General features: G+C 37.6%; 1 protein-coding gene and 1 non-coding gene across 3 annotated transcripts; both read right to left on the bottom strand.

Annotated features, from left to right (window-relative positions):
- Window positions 1–117: 117 nt before the first annotated feature.
- Window positions 118–23,290, bottom strand: MED21 (mediator complex subunit 21). Of its 2 annotated transcripts, XM_042946132.1 has the most exons (5): window positions 23,216–23,290; window positions 18,997–19,111; window positions 18,346–18,446; window positions 17,224–17,405; window positions 118–1,436 (listed from the first exon to the last, which is right to left on the bottom strand). In XM_042946132.1, exons 1-4 carry the CDS (start codon window positions 23,255–23,257, stop codon window positions 17,229–17,231), a joined length of 435 nt encoding a protein of 144 aa, XP_042802066.1. In that variant the 5' UTR covers window positions 23,258–23,290; the 3' UTR covers window positions 118–1,436; window positions 17,224–17,228. The 2 variants fall into 2 exon arrangements, with proteins under 2 accessions (XP_042802066.1, XP_042802065.1); XM_042946131.1 differs by lacking the exon at window positions 118–1,436 and having other exon boundaries at window positions 16,930–17,405.
- LOC122225689 lies at window positions 13,935–14,046 on the bottom strand. Its single transcript, XR_006205303.1, has one exon. It is a non-coding gene; the product is annotated as a U6 spliceosomal RNA (small nuclear RNA).
- Window positions 23,291–24,685: the final 1,395 nt, after the last annotated feature.

The raw sequence follows: 24,685 nt of genomic DNA, 5'->3' as shown, positions 1-24,685 counted from the left end.
TCAGTGGACATTTGGTCTCTTTCCTTTATTTGGCTATTGTTGATAGTGCTGCTATAAACATAGGGGTGCATGTGCCCCCTTCAAATCAGCATTTTTTTATCCTTCAGATAAATACTTAGTAGTGGAATTGCTGGGTCATAAGATTTTATTTTATTTTTTTGAGCATGGATCTTAAAGATCAGATTTATAAGTAAGGATACTGAATTACATGTCCTTGGTGAAGTTCATTAAGAGAAACTAACATTTCACCAATGAACCAACACTCCTAAGTGTAAAAGTTTTGGTTCTCAAATATGCACTCATGAAAGACTATACACATTTTAGCACTGTAATAAGAGTCAACAAGCTGAAACCAGTTTATCCCTTCAGAGCACTTCAAAGGAAAGGTGTACCTCAGACACTCCTATCCTTTTTTCTAGAAGGTAAATAAAAATGATTAATGTAACTGGTGATACAAAGCCTATATTTTTCTTAAACGAACAACAAAAGACTTCATAAGAATTTTGAGTGTCAATATAAACGCTACATTTATTATTCATATCAACCACATCATTCTGTAAGGTAGGTCATTATTCTTATTTTATAGAGATAGTATCTGAGACACAGAGTAGCAATGTAACTTAATCAAGGTCACATGGCTTGTAAGCGATATAGCCAGGGTTCAAAATCCCTAGGCTAGGGATTATGTCTAGACTGGAGCCTAGGCTCCAAATCATTATGTCTTGTGTCTTCCAAATAGTAAAGAGTTTTTCAAAGGTCTTTCAACCAGGAAGTTCTTGCAGCAATAATCAGGAAACTACCTAGTAAGATTCTACCTTTCCTAAACTCAACTTAGGCCTATTGAACCTAAAGCCCATGCTTCTGATAGTTTCAGTGGCTGCATCTAATTTCCAGCAAAATCGTGGGAGTAAAATTCAATGCTCAGTCACCATATAAGTCCTGCATTCTGCATGGTATGCTTTAGCTGGCAACTATTCCTTTGTTTTGATTTAGCCAAACTGAAAAAAAGGCTGACATTGAACTTGCATCTCAAATCTGAAAAAGTCTTTCTGAATTCCTATGTATCAACCATTGTTAGAAATACTAAGGACAAATCAAGGGAATTAAATTTAATCCCTCTTATAAATATAGAGAGCCTCAGCCAGGGTTAGGGAGAAATCTCTCCCAGCAGGGCTCTGAGGAAGGATAGAAATTTACTGTACTGTTCTACATTATTTGCTGAAGCATGGACAATAAGCCATCATCTGAAAGGGCATACTATGTCAGGGTTAAGCTTAACTCACTACTAAAATTAAAGTACATATTCAGTCTCTTATTGGATCTTTCTTTGGAAAGCACTTGTTTTCAATAAGCAATTTCTTCATTGTGGGTTGGGAACCATAACTTCAACATCATAGATATGACCATGGTATCTAGGTATTTTCTTAAGTTTTTAGCTGTGGAAAAAGAAAATTGTAATGTAAGATGAATTTTCCAATTTTAGCCAGTTCTGGGTCTGAAACCATAAACATGATGAATATAAATAGTGTGTATAACTGATAAGGAAATGCTTCACTTTCACCCACAGCAGGGTTATGTGACTTAGAATGTTTATCCCTATTGTCAGAAAATAGCAAGCCATAACAGACCTCAACTACAAGAGAAGAGGGTAAAAAGAAAAATGTAACCACTAATTGTGTTATCTATCCCATCACTATCTGATGTGAGCATTTTCTCTTTTTACCTCTACCCTTAACCAATCATAGCAAACTAAAGGAAAGCATGCTGTCTTATCTTTCTTTGGAGACTGCAGTTCTCACACTTTTGGGTCACAAGTCTCCTTTATGCTCTGAAAAATTATTGGGGATTTAGGGGGCATCTGGCTGGCTCAGTCCATTAAGCACCCGACTTCGGCTCAGGTCATGATCTCACGGTTTGTGGGTACATGCCCTGCATGGGGCTCAGTGTGGATAGCTCAGAGCCTAGAGCTTGCTTCGGATTCTGTGTCTTCACTCTCTCTGTCCCTCCCCCACTCATGCTCTGTCTCTCTCTCAAAATATAAATAAACATTAAGAAGAATTTAAAAAAATATATTACTGAGGATTCCAAAGAACTCTTGGTCATGTAGATTATATCCATTAAAACTGAGAAATTGGTAAAGTTTGGATTTATTATGCAATAAAAATAATAAACTCATATGTAAATATGAATAGAGATTTTATGGAAATTAACCATATTTTCCAAGACAAAAAAATAATTAGAACAGAAAGATTTTGAAATCTGGATTGTCATGGCTGTTTCTGCATTCAAACTATTCTGGTATGCCATTTTGATTGAAATATGTGAAGAAAATCTGGATATGCAATTTGAACAAGGAAGAGTATTTTAATTGCCTTTTCAGATAATTATGGATATTCTTCTTTGATACTATACTAAGAATCAATAAGTGGCAGTTTATTAAAAGTCAGTTTGCATGTGGAATCCAAAATCATTATCAATGAACTTTGTTAACCGCATTACTTTAAAATCCATTGCATTTCAAATGATATTTTACCCACAGATTATTTTGTAACATCAAACTTTGGCCATTTGGGGGAAATTTGGTTTGCTGAGCTACTCGGATCTTCCATATATTAACACATTTCATTAAACAGTCTTTTAAAAGTCACAATTGTTTTTTGTTTTTGTTTTTGTTTTCAAGTTTATTTTTGTTATTTTTTATTTTTTTCAATATATGAAATTTATTGTCAAATTGGTTTCCATACAACACCCAGTGCTCATCCCAAAAGGTGCCCTCCTCAATACCCATCACCCACCCTCCCCTCCCTCCCACCCCCCATCAACCCTCAGTTTGTTCTCAGTTTTTAACAGTCTCCTATGCTTTGGCTCTCTCCCACTCTAACCTCTTTTTTTTTTTTTTTTCCTTCCCCTCCCCCATGGGTTTCTGTTAATCCTGAGAAACTTAAAAGTCACAATTGTTAAATCACCACTGATCTCATCAGAAAGACATCAGAAAAATATTTAAGTATTGGGAGGCTGTCAAGCGCATGGGGAAGATACAAGCTTTCCAGAATTCTTTCTGGATTTTCACTGGAAAATCCAGATTTTATCATTGGTAACAAATGCTGTCAGTTGTGTTCCTTGAAGTGACAGGATTACTTGATTCATTTTTGAGACACTCTCTCCAGTTACCTAAGTCTGAAAAACCATCGTTTGTCTCTCGGTCATCAGTAAGTGCTGTTCCCTGGAAAAAGCAGCTAGTAGAGCTCACAAGTCAAAAAAATTGCACAAGTTCTTTTTCCTTGATACAACCTTAGTACTTGGATATGTGGCAGAAGTGTTGTATGTGTGCTTTGAGATTTTTTGTCCTACAGAATAATAAAAAGATATACGTTCGAGGGTCAAGATTTAATGAAATTAATTTTTACTGCTTCATGAAGGGCATTCTCACATGAAATAGGCTTATTTGTGTTCCTGTGAGTGTAAGACAGTAAACAACATCATGACCAGTTGATTCATGCTAAGGCTCCGGCAGTTTTATCCACCATTTCTTTTGCCCGTCAGTACAAATGCCAATAGAGTGGAAAAGCAAGTAATGTCAGCATTATTATGACAACAGTTTCGACTTTTCAGACCCAGGGGTCCGTGGGTCACACTTTAAAAACTGTTCTCTAATAATAATATAGTAGATTAACTCCTGGATTAAAAATACCACTTTCTAGGTCTTTGTCTTGAGAGGAGGACTGCCCTGGAAAAATAATTTGACTAAACGTTGCCATTGAGATGACCTGATATTTACTTAAGTATATGGGTTGTTTCATCATCACATAGGTCTGTGATCCCCAAACTTTTTATTTTACTTTTTTTAATGTTTATTTTTTTGAGAGAGAAAGAGAGAGAGAGACAGAGAGACAGAGCATGAGTGGGAGAGGGAGAGAGAGGGAGACACAGAATCCGAAGCAGGCCCCAGGCTCTGAGCTGTCAGCACAGAGCCTGATGCGAGGCTCAAACCCATGACTGTGATATCATGACCTGAGCTGAAGTCGGACGCTTAACCGACTGAGCCATCCAGGTGCTCTTATGATCCGCAAACTTTTTAATTGGACACCCCATCCAAGCAATAATGAGCTGATATCCCTGGTATAAGCATATTTATTTCTTTATAAAGTACATAGATAGTACCATAGTAATACATTTTATACATTATAGGTCACACCTCCAAAGATAGATATTTTGAAAGGATGAGATACAAATTAAACACTTCTTAAATGTTTTATTTTATTGTAAATAAAACACTTCTTTGCCTTCACCAAAGAGATTTTAGTAAGAGAAATGTAACTGAATAGCTTTGTTTCTGTAAAATTTGGTTTGGTACTGTGGGATAAAGTGATATGAAGTTCCAGTTACAAATTTTGACTCAAAGAATTATGAGTCAAATTGAAGGGTTAGCTACATTTACTAAATCAGTCCATCAACCTATTATAAAAATATTTTTACATTTGTGTAGTAGATTTATCTCCCTAGATATCAATAAGTTGTTCTTGCAAACATTAAATTTGTTAATGTCATATTTGAAACAACTGGGTCCAAAAGGAACCTTTTGGAAGATTTAAAAATAGACTGAATAGTTTTGTTTTAGAGATATTTTAAGTGTTTAGGTAGCATTATTTTATAGATGACATAAATCATTTTTTGGCAAAAAAAGAATCCTATAATGATATAAATATTTTCAAACATCTATTATCAAAATGTCTTACACGTTTGCGCAATGTCTTAATGTATACAAATGTCTTATATAGAGGAGTTTCTTTGAAAATGCAGATACATATTTTTACTCATTGTTAAATGTTCCAATGACAGATTAAATGTGGTTTTCTCTGTGTTTATTTTGTTTCTCATTCTTATTTCCACACAACCACTTTGAAAGCAGTTTTGCAGATTGTTTTAAAAAGTTAAATATACCCTTGTTAAATGATCCATCCATTGTAATCCTAGGTATTTACCCAAGAAAAATGAAAGCATATGTCCATACAACCACTTGTACATAAATGTTCATAGCACTATTTGTGTTGGACAAAAATTGGAAAAAAATCTAAATGTCCATCGACAGAAGAATTGGTAAACTGTGGTATATCCATACAATAGAATAAGATGCAGCAGTAAAAAGGAATGAACTGTTGATACATGCTGCAACACAAATGTATCTCAAAATAATCATGCTAAGTGAAAGAAACCATCCAAAATACATACTGTATGATTCCATTTAGATAAAACTATAGAAAATACAAACTAATCTATAGTGACAGAAAACAGATTAGTGGTTGCCTGGGCACAGGAAATAGTAACAGGGAGGCGATGAAGGAAGGAATTTTGAAGGGGCATGAGGAAACTTTTGGGAGTTATTACTACCATACATCTACTAGAATAGCTAAAGTTAAAAGACTTTGCTAAGTGTTGGTGACGGTGTGGAACAACTGAAACTCTCATACATTGCCTTGAAAAATAGTTTGGCAGCTTCTTAAGAAGTTAGATATATACCTAACAAATACTCCAGCCATTCCATTCCTAGATATTTATTCAAGAAAAATAAAAACATGTTATACAGGGTTGCCTGCGTGGCTCAGTCGGTTAAGCATCCCACCTCGGCTCAGGTCATGATCTTGCAGTTCATGAGTTGAGCCCCACATCCGGCTCTGACAGCTCAGAGCTTGGAGTCTACCTTGGATTCTGTGTCTCCCTCTCTCTCTCTCTCTGCCCTTCCCCCACTCATGGTCTGCCTGTCTGTCTGTCTCTTTCTCTCAAAAAAATAAACATTAAAAATAAATTTAAATAAATAAATAAACATGTCCATACAAAGATTTGTATATAGCAGCTGCGTTCATAAAAACCCAAACCTAGAAACAGCCCAAATATTCATCAGCAGGTGAGAGAATAAACACATCTGGTATATCCATTAAATGGAATACTATTCAACAGTAAAAAAAGAATGGATTACTGATAAACTCAGCAACCTGTGCAATCTCAAAATCATTATACCGAATGAAAGAAACCAGAGAAAAAAGAGTACATACTGTATGATTCCATTTATATAAACTTCTAGAAAATACAAACTAATCTATAGTGACTAAAAACAGATCAAAAGTTACCTGAGGATAAATGTGGAAGAAGGGATAGATTGAAAAGATGCAGGAGGAAACTTCTGGGGCTTATGGAAATTTTATCTTGACTTGGATAATGGTTTTATGAGTGTATGTGTATGTGAACAGTTATCATCCTCCCCAAGTACAGTTTATTATCATCAATTGTGCCTGAATAAATTTGTAAAAAAAAATAATAAAAGAAGAAGAAGAAGAAGAACTGGAATATGATGGTTGTTGCTAAGTGCTATCAATCAATGCATTGAGAGAAAAAATGAAAGGCTAAAGGTATTAATTACCAATATAAGGCAAAGCTTGAAAGCCAGAAGGCTTCCTTGGTAGTGGACACTCAGCTCTTATATTCTAAAGGCAGAAAAAGATAAGAATTGATTTCTTATTTGATTCTTGACTCAGGCAAATCAGGGCATTGATGGGGAAGGAATGACCCTAAGATTTGGAATGGGGACTTTGTGGTCAAAGCACTCGAAAATCTTAAATCCTCAGATTCTTCTGGGTCTGCACACAAGGGGCCTACTCCTCCCTATTGAAGGCCAGCTCTACCTACTCCCTGGAAAATGATGCAGAATGTCTGCTTTGCAAGACACATGCCATCCCCATCCACATCTGTCCAGTATATACCCACACCTCATGTCCCAGCTACCATATAAACTAGAGTCAATGACACCTCATGTCCCAGCTACCATATAAACTAGAGTCAATGACACCTCATGTCCCAGCTACCATATAAACTAGAGTCAATATAACACCTGAGGAGGTGCTAGACCTGCTGAGGAGGAAAAAGTGCTGTAGGACCTAACTAAGGTGTACTGGCGGGAGCCGAGAAAATATGTATGGAACTGGGACATGACAGGAGGGTACAGGATCAAGAACATAAACATAGGGGCACCTGGGTGGCTGAGTCAGTTAAGCATCTGACTCCTGATTTCATCTCAGGTTATGATCTCACAGTTTGTGAGTTCAAGCTCTGCATCTGGATCTGCGCTGACAGTGTGGAGCCTGCCTGGGATTCTCCTTCTCTCCCTCTCTCTCTCTGCCCCTCCCCCTCACACTCGCTCTGTCAAAATAAATGAATAAAACTAAAAAAAGAAGATAGAACATAAAGTTGGACAAGAAAGGATTTATCAATATAGGATCATTCTCCTGTCCTAGAACGTTTAACATCTGTTTAACAACTGTCTCATAAAATTCCTAAAAATATAACAGTCAGTTCTTATAAGAGCTGATAAAAGTGAGCACATCACAGCTAGCACACTGGTGGCTAAGGATGATGGTAGGGACACTAGCACCAAACTGGGCTACCTGTTAGAATGGGAATGAAATGATCTCTACAAAGTAGGGGCCATGTGGCAGTGCTTAACTCTCAGAAGCAAGATGGGCTCAATTATAATGAGCTGCAAAGTCAGGGTAGCTCACAATGGGGACCCTGACTCAGAGAGCTATGGAGGTCTTTAAGGGCAAGAAAAATGGTCAGCAATGCTCAATCAATAAAATCAAAAGAAACCAAGGGTGGATGGATGATGAAACTCCTGAGAGCATCTGCCTCAATAGAAAGTCCTGGTCTCTCCCCTATTTCCAAACCTGAGCCCCCTTTTAGGTTCATAATACCACAGCAAATGTTTATGATAATTCTCCCAGACTTATCCAAAGGGACCCGTGGGCATTTTGTCAGGTCACTGTATACAAGGGAAAGAGAAATACCAAGGCATTTTGAGGAACATTGGCTCTAGGATCTAATTTGACATTAATACCAGAGGATCCAAAACATTATGATGGTTCCCCTCTTGGGGAAGTTAATAATAAGTAATAAATGGTGTCCTGGCCAAGATCTCATAGTAGGTCCATTGGTTCCATGACTCATCCAGTGATCATTTTCCGGGTCACTAAACTTTATAGTTAGCAGAATTCCCACATTAGTTTCTTTCTTTTTTTTTTTTTAATATTATTTATTTTTGGGAGAGTGCAAGTGGGGGAGGGGCAGAGAGAGGGAAACAGAGGATCTGAAGCGGGCTCTGCACTGACAGGCTGACAGCCGCAAGCCCGACGCAGGGCTCAAACTCATGAACTGCAATATCATGACCTGAGCCAAAGTTCGATGCTCAACTGACTGAGCCACCCAGGTGTCCTCCACATTAGTTTTTAGCCCATAGCATAAGAGCTATGGAAGTGGAAAAAGCCAAGTGGAAGCTCTGAAACTGTCCCTCTCACTCCACCTTGGCCAAGATAATACATTTTTAAAAATTCAGTATTATGAATAAAAGCATATATTGTGAATATTTGAAAAAATATTATGTCACTATAAATATTGTAAATAAAATACAGTGTTGCCTGGAACAATGGCAGAAATTAAAGCTACCCTTAAAGACATAAAAGATACAGGGACTGTGATTCCCATTATATCCCTATATAATTCACTAGTCTGGCTCCTACAAACACCATAAATGTCCTAGAGGATGATGCTGACTACTGAACATGTATAAACTCATTTACTCTTGATGACAATCCCATGAGGTAATTGGTAATATTACCCCCGTTTTACAGTTGTGCTGAGACACAGGTAACGTGCCTAAGATCACACAACTGATGAGTGGCCATGTTTAAGTAGTTTTTACATTGCTTTTCCATACAGCGTTGCCCTTTAGGTATCATGTACAAGATTTCTGATGTGTGGCCTGTCTAACACACACACACACACACACACACACACACACACACACACAAACATGCACATAAAAGATAATTTACCATCCAGAATAAGTGCTCAAATACCTTCCTTTGTGGTTAAAGCTAGTACTTAATCCATGATGAGCCATGAAGTTGTGTCCCTGCCCTTTTGTTTTCAGGTGAAAATAAACAACATTTGTTCATCACATTCAAATTATTAACACCAGGAGGACACTAGCTTGGAGTGGATTCCAGGGGAATCCTAATTTGTGGTTACTGCTACCCAACTAGTTAATCCCCATATATCCCTCTGGGTCACAAAACATCCCATCCAACTACTTCATGAATAGAACCAAAAGTCAGGGTCAAACTGCCCTCTTGTGGTGAAAGATTGCTATCTGTTTGGTCTCAGAAGATCCAACCTGCAGCATCAGTGCCTTAATGGAGTTTTCCTACCACCTGAAGCCTTTCTTGAGCAACCAGAAGGGAAAAGAAAAGAAAATCCCAAATAGGCAGAGACAGGATGAGAAACAGGGACATGGTAACAGGAAGCTCGTCTCTCTAAAGTCTACCTACTGTTGAACTTTTGAGGAATATGGGGGACAGAACGTTAGTCCTTCCACGTGGAGGAAGATTGAACAGCCTCTTCCAACAATAGCTAAGAGCAAACCGGTTTTGCCTAAGTTCAAACACAGATGAAACAATATACTATTTTGCTTAAAACTGAGCTGATTTATATACCCTATTATTGAAAACATGACCTTTAAATATAGTTTGCATTATTGTTTTATTAAATACATATCTCCCAGTTCAAGAATACTATTACATTACCTTAAGAGTTCCTCTGTGCCCTTCCAAATGGCATTCCTTTCCCACCAGAGAGTAATCACTGTCCTAAATTTTACCTTTGGAATCTCCTTTTCTTTAGGTTATATAAACATACATTTATAGGCTTGCCCTGAACGTGTAGCTCTGGTCAAGAATACATGGAAACCCATGGACCACATATCCAAATGTATAACATTTATAAATCAAGCTGGCAAAGCATTAAATTAAAAAATAAGTATGTTTTGTCTTTCTGCCTTGAAAAGTGAACCTTCCTAAAGACCTAGAAAGCCAGATGCAAATTTCTCTGATTACTAATGAGGTGGAGCATTTTTTGCTTCTTTATTGGCCATTTCTCTACTATGAAATGACTGTTTTGTAGTTTTTCTAATGCATTATTCATCTTTTTCCAATTGATTCTTATTAATTCATAGGAGGGCTTTACAAAGTCTAGATACTAACCCTTTGTGCAGTTACAGATTATGCAAATAACTGCTTCCAAGTTGGGCTTGCATTTTCTCTTTATGGAGTGTTCTGATGAACAGAAGTTCTAAATTTTAATGCAGTTGAGTTTAACCTTTCCTAAATGAGTTAATATTTGTAAGTTTGAAACAGTGTCTGACACATATTGCTTACTGTAATTTTTGTGTTATTTTCCTTTATGATGTGAACTTTTCATATCTATTTTTAAAAATTCCTATCTTGACATCATAAAAATATTTTCCTTATAATGTCTTCAAAAAAATTTGTCCTTCACATATGTTTTCAATCTACCTGACATGGGTTTTTTTAAATAACGGTTTTATTAACATATAATTCACATACTATAAAATTAATCTTTTTACAGTATATAATTCAGTGTCTTTAGTATATTCACAGAGCTGTCATGACTATGTAACTCTAGACCATTTTCATCACCCCAAAAAGAAACCCCATAGGCAATGACTTTAATATACAGCATACATATAACCAATGTTCTACACCAGTTTATTCTTTCCTCCAGTGATTTGTAACATTACCTTTGTCACAAATCAGATTTTCCTATGTGTGTGGATTTCTGTTAGATATCTCTGTTCTCTTCCATCGGTCTGTTTGTCCATCCCTCTACTAATATATGCTGTCTTAATTATTATTAAAGCAAGCTCTGTCCTTATGTTATCTTTTCTCATAAGTATCTTGATTTCTGTTGACATTTTGTACTTCCACATAAATTTTAGAAATAACTTGTCAATTTCTGCAGAAATCTCAATTGAAAACCTAGTTAAAATTGTATTAAATCTATAAACCTGTTGAGGAAAATTGACATATTTACAATATTGACTCTTCTGTTCCATAAAAATGGTATTACTTTATTTCTTTAGGTTTTTAAAAAATACTTTAAAATTGTTTTCAATTTTTTCCTTAATTTTTGTTCTATTTCTCCCTAAATCTCTTACATTTTAGTTGTATCTTATTCCTTGAAACATCATTTTTTATACTATGGAAAAAATGTTATGTTTATTTATTTCTGAGAGAGTGGGTGCACGTGCATGCATGCAAGCAAGTGGGGAGGGGCAGAGAGAGAGGGAGAGAGAGAGAGAGAGAGAGAGAGAGAGAGAGAGAATCCCAAGCAGGCCCCATGCTGTCAATGCAGAGCATGACTCGGGTCTCAAACTCATGAATTGTGAGATCATGACCTGAGCCGAAATCAAGATGTGGATGCTTAACCAACTGAGCCACCCAGGCACCCCGGAAGATGGTATCAGAAGGTATTTTTTTCTACCGTTTGTTGCTGTTGTATTGCACATTGTTTTCATGTCTAACAACCCTTCCAAAATACATCTATGGAATCTTCTTGGGTTTTCTACAGGTATTAATTTATCTTTAAATAAGAGTTTTGTTTCCTTTTTTCCCCATCTTATAATTTTTATTTCCTTTTCATGCTTAGATGCATTGATTAGGTAGGTAGATAGCCAAAAATCAAAAATAGAACTACCCTATAACCCAGCAGTTGCATTACTAGGTATTTATCCAAGGGATACAGGTATGCTGTTTTGAAAGGGCACATGCACCCCAATGTTTATAACAGTGCCATCGACAATAGCCAAAGTATGGAAAGAGCCCAAATGTCCACTGACAGATGAATGGGTAAAGAAGATGTGGTATATACACATACAATGGAGTATTACTCGGCAATCAAAAAGAATGAAATCTTGCCATTTGCAACTACATAGATGGAACTAGAGGGTATTATGCTAAACAAAATTAGTCAGAGCAAGACAAGTATCATATGACTTCACTCATATGAGGAATTTAAGATACAAAACAGATGAACATAAGGGAAGGGAACCAAAAATAATATAAAAACAGGGAGGTGGACAAAACATAAGAGACTCTTAAATACAGAGAACAAACAGAGGGTTGCTGGAGGGATTGTGGGAGGATGGATGGGCTAAATGGGTAAGGAGCATTAAGGAAGACACTTGGGATGAGCACTGGGTGAGAGGATGAATCACTGGAATCCACTCCTGAAATCATTGTTGCACTATATGCTAACTTGGATGCAAATTTTTAAAATAAAATAAATAAATAAATATTCTTTTGTTTCTCCTTTGCAAAAAGTTTTTTCATAAATAGATGTTGGATTTTGTCAAATGCTTTTCCTGTGTCAAGTTACACGATCATACAATTCTGATTTTAATCTACTGTGACAAATTACAATTTTTGATCAAATCAAAGATTTCACCAATTATAAAGCATACCATTATGTGTTCCAATAAGGAAGGAAAAAACAACTATCCATTGAATATTCCAATTTAAGATACAATTAAGAAAAAACAATGGTGGGCATTTTAGAATTCATAAAAATACAAAGTAATTTATAAAGGTAAAACTGCCATGTATCCCTGGGGTTAAACATAGATGTGTGATACGTTCAATTTTTTAATATCTAATGGCTTTTAATTTGCTAATATTTTTGCATATTCATGATTGAGATTGGTTTTAATTTTTACTTCTGTACTTTCCATGAGATTTTGGTAATGAGCTTTCTTTTATGTGAAACTGGAATTTTTCTTGCTGAATGTTTAACAAAACTCACTAATAAAACTCTCTGGGCTTGGTGCTTTATTCGTGGGGAAGAGTTTTGACTATTAACTGAATTTTTTAAAGGTTATATGACCATGATTTATATATCTCGCTGAGCCTATTTACTACACTATTTTTTTCTAAGTCCTTTTATCAAAACTTTTCAAATTCATTAGCACATAACATTATTCAAATTTTCTCAATATTTTAAAATCAAGGCATAGGACTTTAACAGTTCTTATTGTTTACATCATCTTTTTTTCTAATCAAACTTGCCTAAGTTGTCAATTTTATTACTCTTTTTAAAAAAATGTTTATTATTTTGAGAGAGATAGGGCTAGCAGGGGAGGGAAAGAGAGGAAGAGAGAGAATCCCAAGCAGGCACCATGCTGTCAGCCTAGAGCCTGATGTGGGGCCTGATCTCACGAACTGTGAGATAATGACATGAGCTCAAGAGTCGGTTGCTTAACTAACCGAGCCACCCAGGTGCCCTGATTTTATCACTCTTTGAAGCCCAACTTTAGGCTTTCCTTATTTTCTCATGGTATGGTTCTTAATTTCTTATGTTGCCTTTATTATGTCCTTCTTTCAGTTGGAAGCTTAGCTCATGAATTTTCAGCCTCTTCTTTCCTAATATAAGCAAGGAAGGTAATACTTGCATTTTCTCCTAAATGCTTAGAAGATGCCACAAGTTTTTCTTTTTTCTTTCTCTTCCTTTTCTTTTTAACAGCACTAAGTACTTTTTTTTTATGTATGTAAAACTTAATAACGAAAAATGACTTTCATTCTCATGGCACTTTTATACAAGAACTTAATAAAAGAAAAAAATTGAGAAGCTCTTGCTGTGAAAAAAGAACGATGCTGCTGCTCTGAAGGGATGAAATGTACTCTAGCGGCCTGGTTCCAACTGCTAACCTCGTTCCTCATTGTCATTTTCTAGAATGAGAAGCATGGTGCTGTGCATACACTCATTCAAAGATGTTAGAGTCCTTAACAAAGCTCCTTCGGTATCCATCACTATTAATACCATTTAGATGTTTTCCTCCTCGTGTAACTGTGCCTATCAATAGCTTCCTAGAGTTTCTTTGTATTCTCTAGCGTCACTCTGTAGATAACCAGTCCAAGTTGCCCAAAGCGAAAGGGTTATCAGTGCAAAAGCCATTATGGGTTGGTCAGGTTTACAAAGAGCTCTGGATTCACAGCTCCTATTAAGGTTGCTGTGCAGACCCCTGAGCCTTGGGTTTCGAAAGTCTTTCTCTTTGGGTGGTTCCTTTTTACGCGTCATCTTTGCACAGGGGCCATGCTGATCTTCTCTGTATCATTCCAATGTTAGTATATGTGCTGCCAAAGTGAGCACTGGGTGGTTCCTTTTTAAAGCAGGGAGGCTCAGGTGCTAAAGAACATCTTGACTAATGATGATTCGTTACCTGCCATGAGGTCACCTCCCCTGTGTGCCTGCTCTGCTCCCCACAAGTTTCTATATGTAATATTTTCATTAAGTTCCGAATTATGTCCTAACCTCTGTTATAATTTCCTCTTTCATCTGAGTTATTTACACCTCACAGGGTTGGGTTTTTAATATTTATTATTTTCTTTATATTTTTTTATCCTAACTATACACATAGATGTTCTGATAGCTTTCTTATTACTTCACAGTGAATGAGTGCCTCAGTCCCCAGCCTTAGTCTCCAGGGCTCTGTTATGAGAGTAGATGAGGTTTTGTCCTACACAGGTGAGTGGTGTTAAGTAAAAACAAATCCAGACTTAGGTACAGAAAGACTTTATTGGAAAAGATTGTGGAAATAAGGAGAATGCTCTGACCATAAGATATGCAATTGTCTCAAAGATCAGGTGGAACAGAGCTTTTTATAGAAAGGAGTATATAAACAATGAATGAAAAATCCGAGTGTGAAGGAGATAAGCAGGTGACATAATGGGACAGTTGATCAGGGAAAGTCTTTTAGTGATCAGTTAATTTGTGCGAGGTGTCACTCAGGAGAGACTATTCCACATCCAGTGCAGGCTCAAGCTGAGGGTGGATTAAAATTCAGGGGCTTATGCGGGGAGAAGCCTAAAGTTTGATCAAGTCATTAGAGGGTATTTTGTCCAGATTGGTCTTTGGGAACAAAGAGATCAACTAACCATTTATGAGACAAAGAACGGGAATTTGGAGATCTGGGTCTAGCTTTGTCACAGGTGAACAAAGTCATATGGGAAAAGATGGTTCTTTGCAATAAGCCATTGCCTGGAATAAAACAGGAAGGAGGAACCAAATTGCTAACTGTTTTCTAGGAGCACAGCGTTCATTAAATTGTCGGTAGCCAGGTTACCCACAGGCAAAAGACAGGGAGATGGGTTGGGCACTGTTTTACATGTCACACAACTACCTCTCTACCTTTAGCATGTCCTGAATGGGAGTATCTTTTCTGGAATTGGTGTGGGGAATGACAAGTGTACAGGGTGTCTACTCCAATAATACATTCATAGAAGCCATGACCACAGTGTTACCAGGACAGCCTCAAAGTTATATTTAGTCCTAAAGTTATATTTAACTTCCTCACTGGTTACTTTGCCTAGACCCAAGGTTGAACTTGTGTGTCCCTTCTCCCCAGTAGACCAGGTATGACAGTAACTTGGGCACCCATATCCAACAAAGCCATGAAAGTTTGTGTCCCTCCTTTCCTTTAGATCTCCAGAAAATTCCAACAGCGATATTGGGTCTATGGTCCTTTTGGAAGAGAGAGACCATGGCCCCATCTTTAAGAATTTTTCTCCTTAAAACAACTTAGATCTGGGTAGAAGGGAAAGGTAGGCAGGAACCAGGAGATGAAAGACACAGACACCCATTGTTTTTTGTCCTCCCAAAGCCATGTGCTGGACAGCAAAATCATCACTGCCCATACCCCCATTTCAACTTTGAGGACTTCTTATCCAACAGCCATGTCCACAAAATGATGGCCAAGAGAAGCTGCTAAATACAGTCTTTATGAATTATTCCATACATTCTTTATGAATAGTTCAATATGTGCATTGTCATTTTTCTGTAACACCTTAAATGGTAAAAACAGGCAATTTCAAAAAAAAATTTCTCTCAGGTAAGGATAAATAATAGTCTACCAGCTTATGGCTAGAACTTTTCATTCTTCTCTCTCTGGGTTAATTGTATTGAATAGGGTTCAGTACTTTGAATATTACTTTGTGAGTTCCTTATCTTCTATCTCATGCTAGTGTCTAAAAGTAAAATGATTTTAAGTGATGCCAGAGAGAATAAACCTAACATTTTAAATATTTATTAGTATGGAGAACATTTAACTTTAAAAATTAATGACTGTATAAATTTTACTTTAGAGTTAAAATGTGCCTCTAAGCAGTATTTTTCAAGAACTGTGGAAGAGCTTGATTATGATGGGAATGACAAGCAGAATCTGAGACTACTGTTCTTGCACTTTCTTAAACTCAGGATAGTAACAGATTGTAGGAAATGGAGCTCAGGATATTCTGAAAAATGTAGCCTCAGGGACAGAACCAGTTACAATGTGGAATACATTTCAACTCCAGCTTTCTAGTAGAAATAATCAGTAGGTTAGAGGAGAACCAAAAGTTGGATGCATAATCATACTTGGTAATACTGACACAAATGTTAGCAATAACAAAGTAAGGTGGAATGCATAAAATGATAAAGTAACTAATGTAGTAGAATTATGTTCTTGTCAGATTAGAACACAGGAATAAAGGTTGACAGGTTAACAAGTCAGAACCAGGACCTTCAGATACATAAAAAGGAAGAGAAGGAACTGATGACTCAGGGAACATACTTCACCACACAAATTAGGAAGGAAAAAGCAGGTCAAAAGCTATGAAAAAGGATAGTTCAGGATGAAGAAAAATGTTGTCATAATAGCATGGGAATTCTACAGAGAAGACAATTTCTTAGTAGAAACACATGTGGAGATGAACTAGAATGGGTATGAGGTTCCGGAAAATGAGGAATGTTTCCATAAAAGTGATCTAATCTCTCATCCGGCCACATGCTTCTTAAAAGAAACATGGCTTCAGAAACTTTCCTGGCCCAAGCTCCAAATGTATTTAATGTCATCTCTGAAGAGGCAGAAGGGCATCGGTTTAAATTGAAATGTCCCATATCTCTGCACTTACCACCTCTCCTCTGGCTTAAGGGATATTTTGATTTGTAAAAAGACTATAGAAATTTGATAAGAATAAAGATAGAAATGTCACAATAGAATTTTAAAGTACATCTGTTTAATTATAACCATTAATGCAATATCTGCCTCAATAATTTAATTCTGATAATAAAAAAAATGATAGTATAATGATGGTTTAAAGCTGTTTCAATTCCAATTTTTAGAGGCTTATTTATCAAGAGTGAAAATAGAGACTATTAAAAAATAGCTAAAAAGTTAACGTGTCCTAGTGCTTAATGTTTCTGTAACTGTTGGTAAGGCTTACATCTAAATTTGATGCAGAATTCTTAATGGCACTGAAATAGTTCTTTTCTCAGACACAGGGTACATACTGGTACTATGAATCTGGAAGAGACTGGCTATGGGTACCACTCCTTGTCTTCAGCTGTGACTGCGCAATATCAGCAAGTGCACTTTGTATCTTTTCCAGAAGCATGTCCCCTCGATAAACAACATCCTCCAGACATGTAGCAGCTTCGTGGTTTTCTTCTTCCAGCTTATACAAGCTAGCAGCCTTTGTAAGACACAAATTTAAAATCTTTTGAGAGAAAAACTTGTCGTGAAAGCTAAGAAGGTAAAACAACCACAACAACAACAACAACAACAACAACAACAACAACAAAACTGTAGAAGTATTTACATTTAAATCTGGATGACTCTGCAAACATTATGATAGATTTTTTTGGTGGCAGAAATTCTAAAATCAGATAACTTTTAAGAGTTTTCCCTGTATGAATTATTTAAAAGAATGAAAATTTCAAATCTCCAGATGTCTACATGTGACTCTCTTCCATACTGCTTTGGGACACTACTATGCTACTCCACATCCAGAATGCCACCCTCCTCTTATTCTCTGCTAGGAAAAGAGCCAAATAGAGGAAAACAGAAAGTTTCCTTATAACTCAAAATTAGACAACTATATGTATTCAGCAAGGTCTTTAACAGACTGCAATACTTCACAATCAACAAAACTTCCATTTTAAAATTTAACCTCGGGGCACCTGGTGGCTCAGCTGATTGAGCATCCAAACTTCGGCTCAGGTCATGATCTCACGGTTTGTGGGTTCGAGCCCTGCATCAGCTCTCTGCTGTGTCAGCACACAGCACAGCTTGCTTCAGACCCTCTGTCTCCCTCCCTCTCTCTGCCCCTCCCCTGCTCATGCTCTCTCTCTCTCTCCCTCTCTTGAAAATAAACATTAAAAAAATAAAATTAAAAATTAAAAAAATATTAATCTTAAGGAAACTTTGAATATTATAACAAAAAATGTTAAATCTCCTTTGGGGCACTTGGTTGGATCAGTCAGAGCAGCATGTGACTCTTGATCTCGAGGTCATGAGTTCAAGCCCCACACTGGGTACAGAGATTACTTTAAAAAATAAATCTTAAAAAAAATCTATCACCTTTAATCGAAATTCTCTACTAGCAAATTTCTGAAAGGAAAAGAGATTTTTACCTGTAATGCAGCTGTAGATTCTTCACTGGGTAATGAATCTATCAAAACATCAATGTCTTTTGCTGTTCGTGCAATCAGTGCCGCAAAAAGCTGGGCATATTCTAAAGAAAGATATTACTAATTTAGAGTATTAGGGAATCTCAGGTTTTCAGAAACAGAAACTAAATTCAAGGCTAATAAAACCAGGAAATTTCATAAACTTTTTCTGTACTGGGCTTCAAATGATTAAATTTTAACACACCAATCCCGTTACATATTTGAGAATTAGCTTTACTATTAACTCAAATTGGCAATTAAACATAATCATTTCATTTTTTAGGACAATATGCCAGTCACTTGAATGAAGGAATCTGTAAATGGGATGCCTTCTTTATGAAGGTCCCTCAAGTGAAATTCAGGTAAAATCACACACATTCATTTCTAAAGGAGTAACCATCCGTTATTTGACATGAACAGAAATATGAGATGTAATATAAATTGACTGTAACAAATTCATTTATTTTATAACAAAATTTGCAGTAATATTCTCAAACAACCAGATTTTTAAGAAAGCCATAATGAAGCTATATTTCTCAATAAGTTTAATTTTAAAGGATCACAATATATGAGGGTCAAACTAAGAGAAGCCAAGAAAATCTATAATCTATTTACCTTCTGTAGGATTAGCTGGCTGATCTTTGTTAATTGCTGTCTGAATATTACTAAAAGAGGCAGGAGGGCCACACTGCTGCAACACTCCAATGGCATTACAAAACTGATCTGCAAGCTTGAAGCCAAAGAAAATGTATCAGCGTTAGAAAGGATTTTTCAGTTTTAAAGACTGTGACTGGTAATAGCAACAAAAATAAGTTTCTGTAATAACGATCTCTAAACAAGGGAATAAAACAGGAACAATTTTGGATAAAATTAGCCAGTTATTTACAATGATTAAATGTTTTAATCACACAAAGAAACTAGGTTTGGTGTCAATGTAGTTGAAACAGATAAAAAGAAACACAAAATAATCTTTCTTTTCTTTCCAAGGTAGTAGAATGATAAGAGAAATATACGCCAATATTTGTTACAAGCATAAATAAGGACTTTTTTGGGCAGTGGTGGGAAACGGCAAATTTGACTGGCAAATATCTAAATATGGCCGTAGGACAAATTTTAAAATGTGTGACTCATATAAAGTATATGATCCCTTTTTTGAGACTAAAGTAGGTACAAGTATAAAGAAATAGCAGGAAAAATACTTCACCTTAAGAAGTCTTAAGGTCATTGATGGATGAATGGATAAAGAAATTGTGGTACACACACCAACAGGAACACTATTTGTTCATTAAAAAAAAAGGGAAATCTTGCCATTTGCAACATGAATTGACCTTGAGGGCACTACGCTAAGTGAAATAAGTCAGAGAAAAAGAAATATTACATGATCTTAGTTATATATGGAATCTAAACAAAGCAAAAACTGAGCTCATACACAGAGGACAGACTGGTGGTTATCAGAGGAGAGGTGGGGGTGAAGGTGAGCAAAATAAGGGAAGGGGGTCAAAAGGTATGAACTTCCAGTTATAAAATAAGTAAGTTAAGATGTATAGTATGGTGACTACAGTTAATACTGTACTGTATATTTGAAAGTTGCTAATCTTAGAAGTTCTCATCACAAGAAAAAAATTTAACTTTGTAACTACATATGGTGACATGTTAACTAAACTAATTGTGATCATTTCACAATACACACAAATACCATTATGTTGTACACCTGAAACTAATGTTATATGTCAATTATACCTCAATTAAAAAAAAAAAAAAAAAGACTATCCCTTAAGTATTCAGAAATGTTTTTCTCCATGACTCAAGTTGTAAACTCACAGTGTTCTAAAAGTATTCCTTAAGTTTTCAGGACCGAGAATACCAATTCCTCACTATCTCCAAACTTAAGACTCCTATCTTCCCCCACCAACTTCCCTCAATAGTCCTGACCTTTTGAACCTCAATTCCTTTTTTTGTTAGTGTTTGAGAAAGCGTGTAAGCGGGGGAGGGGCAGACAGAGAGGGGAACAGAGGATCCAAAGCCACCTCTGTGCTGACAAGCAGGGAGCTGATGCGGGGCTCTAACTCCCCAACCGTGAGGTTATCACCTGAGCTCAACAGACTAAGCCACACAGGTGCCACCTGAACCTCAATTCCTTACTTCCAATCAGCGAATGGCCATTTCCACTAAGTTTCTCTACCATTATTTAAATGACCGAACTTGGGGTGCCTGGGTGGCTCAGTCAGTTGAGTGTCTGACTTCAGCTCAGGTCATGATCTCGGGGTACATGAGTTCGAACCCCGCATCGGGCTCACTGCTGTCAGTACACAGCCTGCTTCAAATCTTTGGTTCCCCTTTCTCTCTGCCCCTCCCCAGCTTGTGAGCTCTCAAAAATAAATAAACATCAAAAAAGAAGAAGAAGAAGAAGAAGAAGAAGAAGAAGAAGAAGAAGAAGAAGAAGAAGAAGAAGAAGAAGAAAAAGAAGAAAGAAAGCATTAAAAAAAAAAAAAAAAAAAAAAGGCCAGAGCCCCAAATCAACTGTTTCCTTTGTTTAATATCTAATTTGCATTAAGAATCTCCTAGTTAGCCAGTCTAATTTCAGACTCTTAGGTTCCCTTCATCTTCAAATCTTTCTGTTACTATTTCCCTTTTCCTTCTATCATTGCTGCTGCCTTAGTTCAGTCAATTATCTCACATCAGTACTGTTACAACAATCTCCTTGTTTTCTGCTTCACTATGTTATTTTACCCTGCTTAAAAATTTTGAGCTCATCCCATCATGGCCTTTAAGATTCATCTCCAACGATTCAGGCTGTTTCAAAGCTTTCAACAATCGAAGTCATCTCTACTTATTCATTTTCTACTACTCCTTCATATATACCTAACTAGTGATAAATTCACTCCGGACTATACTGTTTTTCTCACGTTTTGGTACTTGTAATGGAGCCATAGCAAGGGCTCAGAAACAGTACAAATGTGGATTCTAATTCTGGTTCTAGCAACCTGAATAGGGTTTATTTTCCATTTTTAAATTAGGGACATTCTCACATTACAACACTGTTTGGCAGAATAGAGAAGATGCACACACACAAAATTATTCAACACAGTGGCTATCTCTTCTGTCCTTCAAAAGCTCTCAAGATCCACTGATTCAACAAATATTTGTCGAAAATCCACTCTATGACAACCGCTGTATATAAACATTGTAGTGATACAGTAAACAAGAGACGTAGTTTCTGCCCTCACAGAGTTCTCAGAATGTAAAACATGTTATTTTAATAATAATTATTATTCAGATCAATGCTAATCTCTTAGCTATTTAGCTCATAGCACTCTTCCAACTTTCAGCTTAAGACAGTTGATTCATTATAAATACCTAATCACATGCTACTTTTGCATTATCTAAATGTCTCTTGAGTATCTGACATCTTTCTAATTAGGCTGTAAACTCCTTAAGGAGTCTTTCTTTGTAAACATGAGAGTGCTTGCATACATAGTAGGCATTCACACTAGTTAACCTAGAGGTTTCTCTCCAAAATCCAATTATCAGCATGCCTACCCTGGAGTTAAGGCCATATTCACTTTGCCCTATCATCCTTCCAGTTATAAGACATGCATGAATATGCAACATTTCTCCTAAAATAACATTTCTACCCAGCAGCATCATTGCAATTGGATTTTCAAAAGCTTCAAAGTAATATCTCCCAGAGGGACGCTGGCCGGCAGCCCAGACAAGTCACTGTAAAGTAGAATTTATCCTGGTGAATTTATCAACATTTAGGGGCTGGCCCTCTCAGTCCTAAAAGGTCTCATTTTATGCACTAGTAGACCAGTTTCTCACAATCAGATTCACACCCCTGACGTGTACGAAGATTGATGGAGTAAGAATAATCCCAAGTTCTTAGCTTCCAGTGTGGACAAAACTGGCAAAGGACCAGATACTTTGATTTTCCAGTCAACATATCATCTCTACACAGACAGTTTACCTGTCTGTCTATTATAAATAGAATGACAATGAGAAATATAACTACCGATGAGAAATTGTTTAACTCTTAACGGCAATGAGTATACGAATCCTGTAGTTTGCATATTCAGTACTTGCCAGTTAGGCACAATAGGAAAAATAATCAGAAGGATCAAAGTAAGGGGGATGATTTGGCCCTTAACAGGAAGTAGGCTTTTTGAGACACATTAAAGATGACTTAAATAAATCGAAACCTATCCAAGGACTAGAAGATTCACTTTCATAAAGATGTCAGTTTTCCCCAAACTAATTTACGCTAGGGAGTCGCCAAGAGATGGAATCAGACTCTTTGTCCATAGGAAGCAACTAAGATAAAACAAAACTTCTCACGTCACCATCACTCCCCCTTCAATCTGAAAAGTCCTCGCGAAGGAATACTCTTGGCTGACATTTAATGAAAAAGATCCAAAAATCAAGAGCACTGGTTTTCCTCTGCGGCTCAAAACCGATAAGAGAAAAAGAAGCTTCTGCGGCTTGTCCCCTTTCCCCCGAAAGACAAGGGATCTCGTAAGCACTGCTGACAATAAAAGAAAACTGCTCCCAGAGAACAGGACAGGGCCGTGACGCCTAAGTGTCCTGGTAGAGAGATGCTCGACTTTTCAGGCGAAAGAGGCTGCTTGCTTCCTCCCTCAGCCCTCCGCAACGCGGGCAGCCGCCCTCAAACCTCCCAGAACGCCGCTCCGCCTCACGCCGTCGCCACCGGCGCTTTTTGCGGAAGCCCTGCCTCAGTTCGCTCCCCACTTGCGGGGTTGTTTTTCAGGCCCCTTTTGCTCTCTTGCTTCACCTTAGGAAAGGAGAAGACAGAGACTAATAGACCCAAATTGCTCACCGAGTTCACCGCGTCCTGCAGCTGTGTGAGACGATCCGCCATGTTCCTCCCGTAAGCTAAGGAGGCTAATGCAGCTGCTCGTCCGCGATTGGGCAGCTTCAGGACGCGTCGGGCCAATCACGGGGCAGCATTCTTGGAAGGGGTGGAGTCGAGAGGAACTCCACGCCCCACGAAGAGGGAGGGTGGGACTTTCCGGAGACTTTAGTTAGGCTAGCTCCAGCCGCGGAGCTCTGCTCCGAGCAGTTTGAGTAATTTCACCATTGTTCCGAGTCCGTTCGTTTTTGGGTCCAACAGACTGTTCTTGAGGCTTTGGGGTTTTAGACACTTTGGGGAGATTGTTAGATTCTGCGGTTTTAAAAGTAATTTTCCTTATCCTCCCTTGTATTCATTTTAAGGCATTGCCTTGAATACTTGCGTTAAGTTGCTTTGGTTTTCCAGATGGCCCACAATACATGTACACAGCAGGCAACTCAAAAATATTTGGGGGGTCGCGATACCGATTTTAACTTCAAAAAAATCCAAATTAAAATTCACCAGGCCGTATTGGCTGCGTTAGCGTGCCTTCTCTGTTGCTTTTGGGGGGGGGGGGGGGGGCGAGCGCTACCTAAGTTGGAGACTGGGTGCGTGGTTTAATTCTCAGTGTGGGTGTGCTGGGTGAGCTGACACACATGGGCTGGAAAGCGTCCGAAACAATTAAATACTAAATCGAGCTGTATTGACTGTGTTGGAAGAGTATGGATGGAAAGGGAAGGTTTCCGTGGGCAAAGGTGAGGCGGAAGAGGAGCATTTGGAGTTAAGAGGTAAGGTTTGACTGTAGGTAACTAATAAGCACCTCGTTCGTGTGACAGAGAGGAACAGAAGGTTAGTGGAGTGGAGAGTGGAGGTTCCTGGAAAACAAGCCTTACGTGTAGGTAGAGCAGGGGCAATTTTTAAACAGATACGGTATGCAATTTAGACTTAGCCTCGACATCTATTGAGGGTTTAAGTGTGAAGGAAGGTAGTAGATAGAAACTTGGTATCTGGGAAGCCTGGCTGGCTGAGTCCGAGGTGTGTGTGACTCTTTATTTTTGTTTGTTTTTTAATGTTTATTAAGTTTTGAGAGAGTGGCACACACAGTGCAAGCCTGGGAGGGGCACAGAGAGAGGGAGACACAGATTGCGAAGAAGGCTCCAGGCTCTGAGCTGTCAGCACAGCTGACACCACCAACCCTGAGATCATGACTTGAGCCAAAGTCCAATGCTTAACGGACTGAGCCACCCGGGGGGCCCCATGTGTGACTCTTAATATCCGGGTTCTGAATTTGAACCGCATGTTGGGTGTAGAGATTACTTAAAGAAAGACAGAGAGAAACTTGGTATCTAAGAAAAGTTGTAGCCTGAGGATAGTCTGGCAACAAGTGAGCCTGGAATCAGCAAATGACTGGTATGTGGACTTGAGACAACCTCATACACCTTCCTTCTTGGGCTGATT

The sequence above is a fragment of the Panthera leo genome, chromosome B4 (assembly GCF_018350215.1).
Source record: "Panthera leo isolate Ple1 chromosome B4, P.leo_Ple1_pat1.1, whole genome shotgun sequence".
In the NCBI taxonomy this organism is placed as follows: domain Eukaryota; kingdom Metazoa; phylum Chordata; class Mammalia; order Carnivora; family Felidae; genus Panthera; species Panthera leo.
This window is presented reverse-complemented; position numbering and strand designations above follow the sequence as displayed.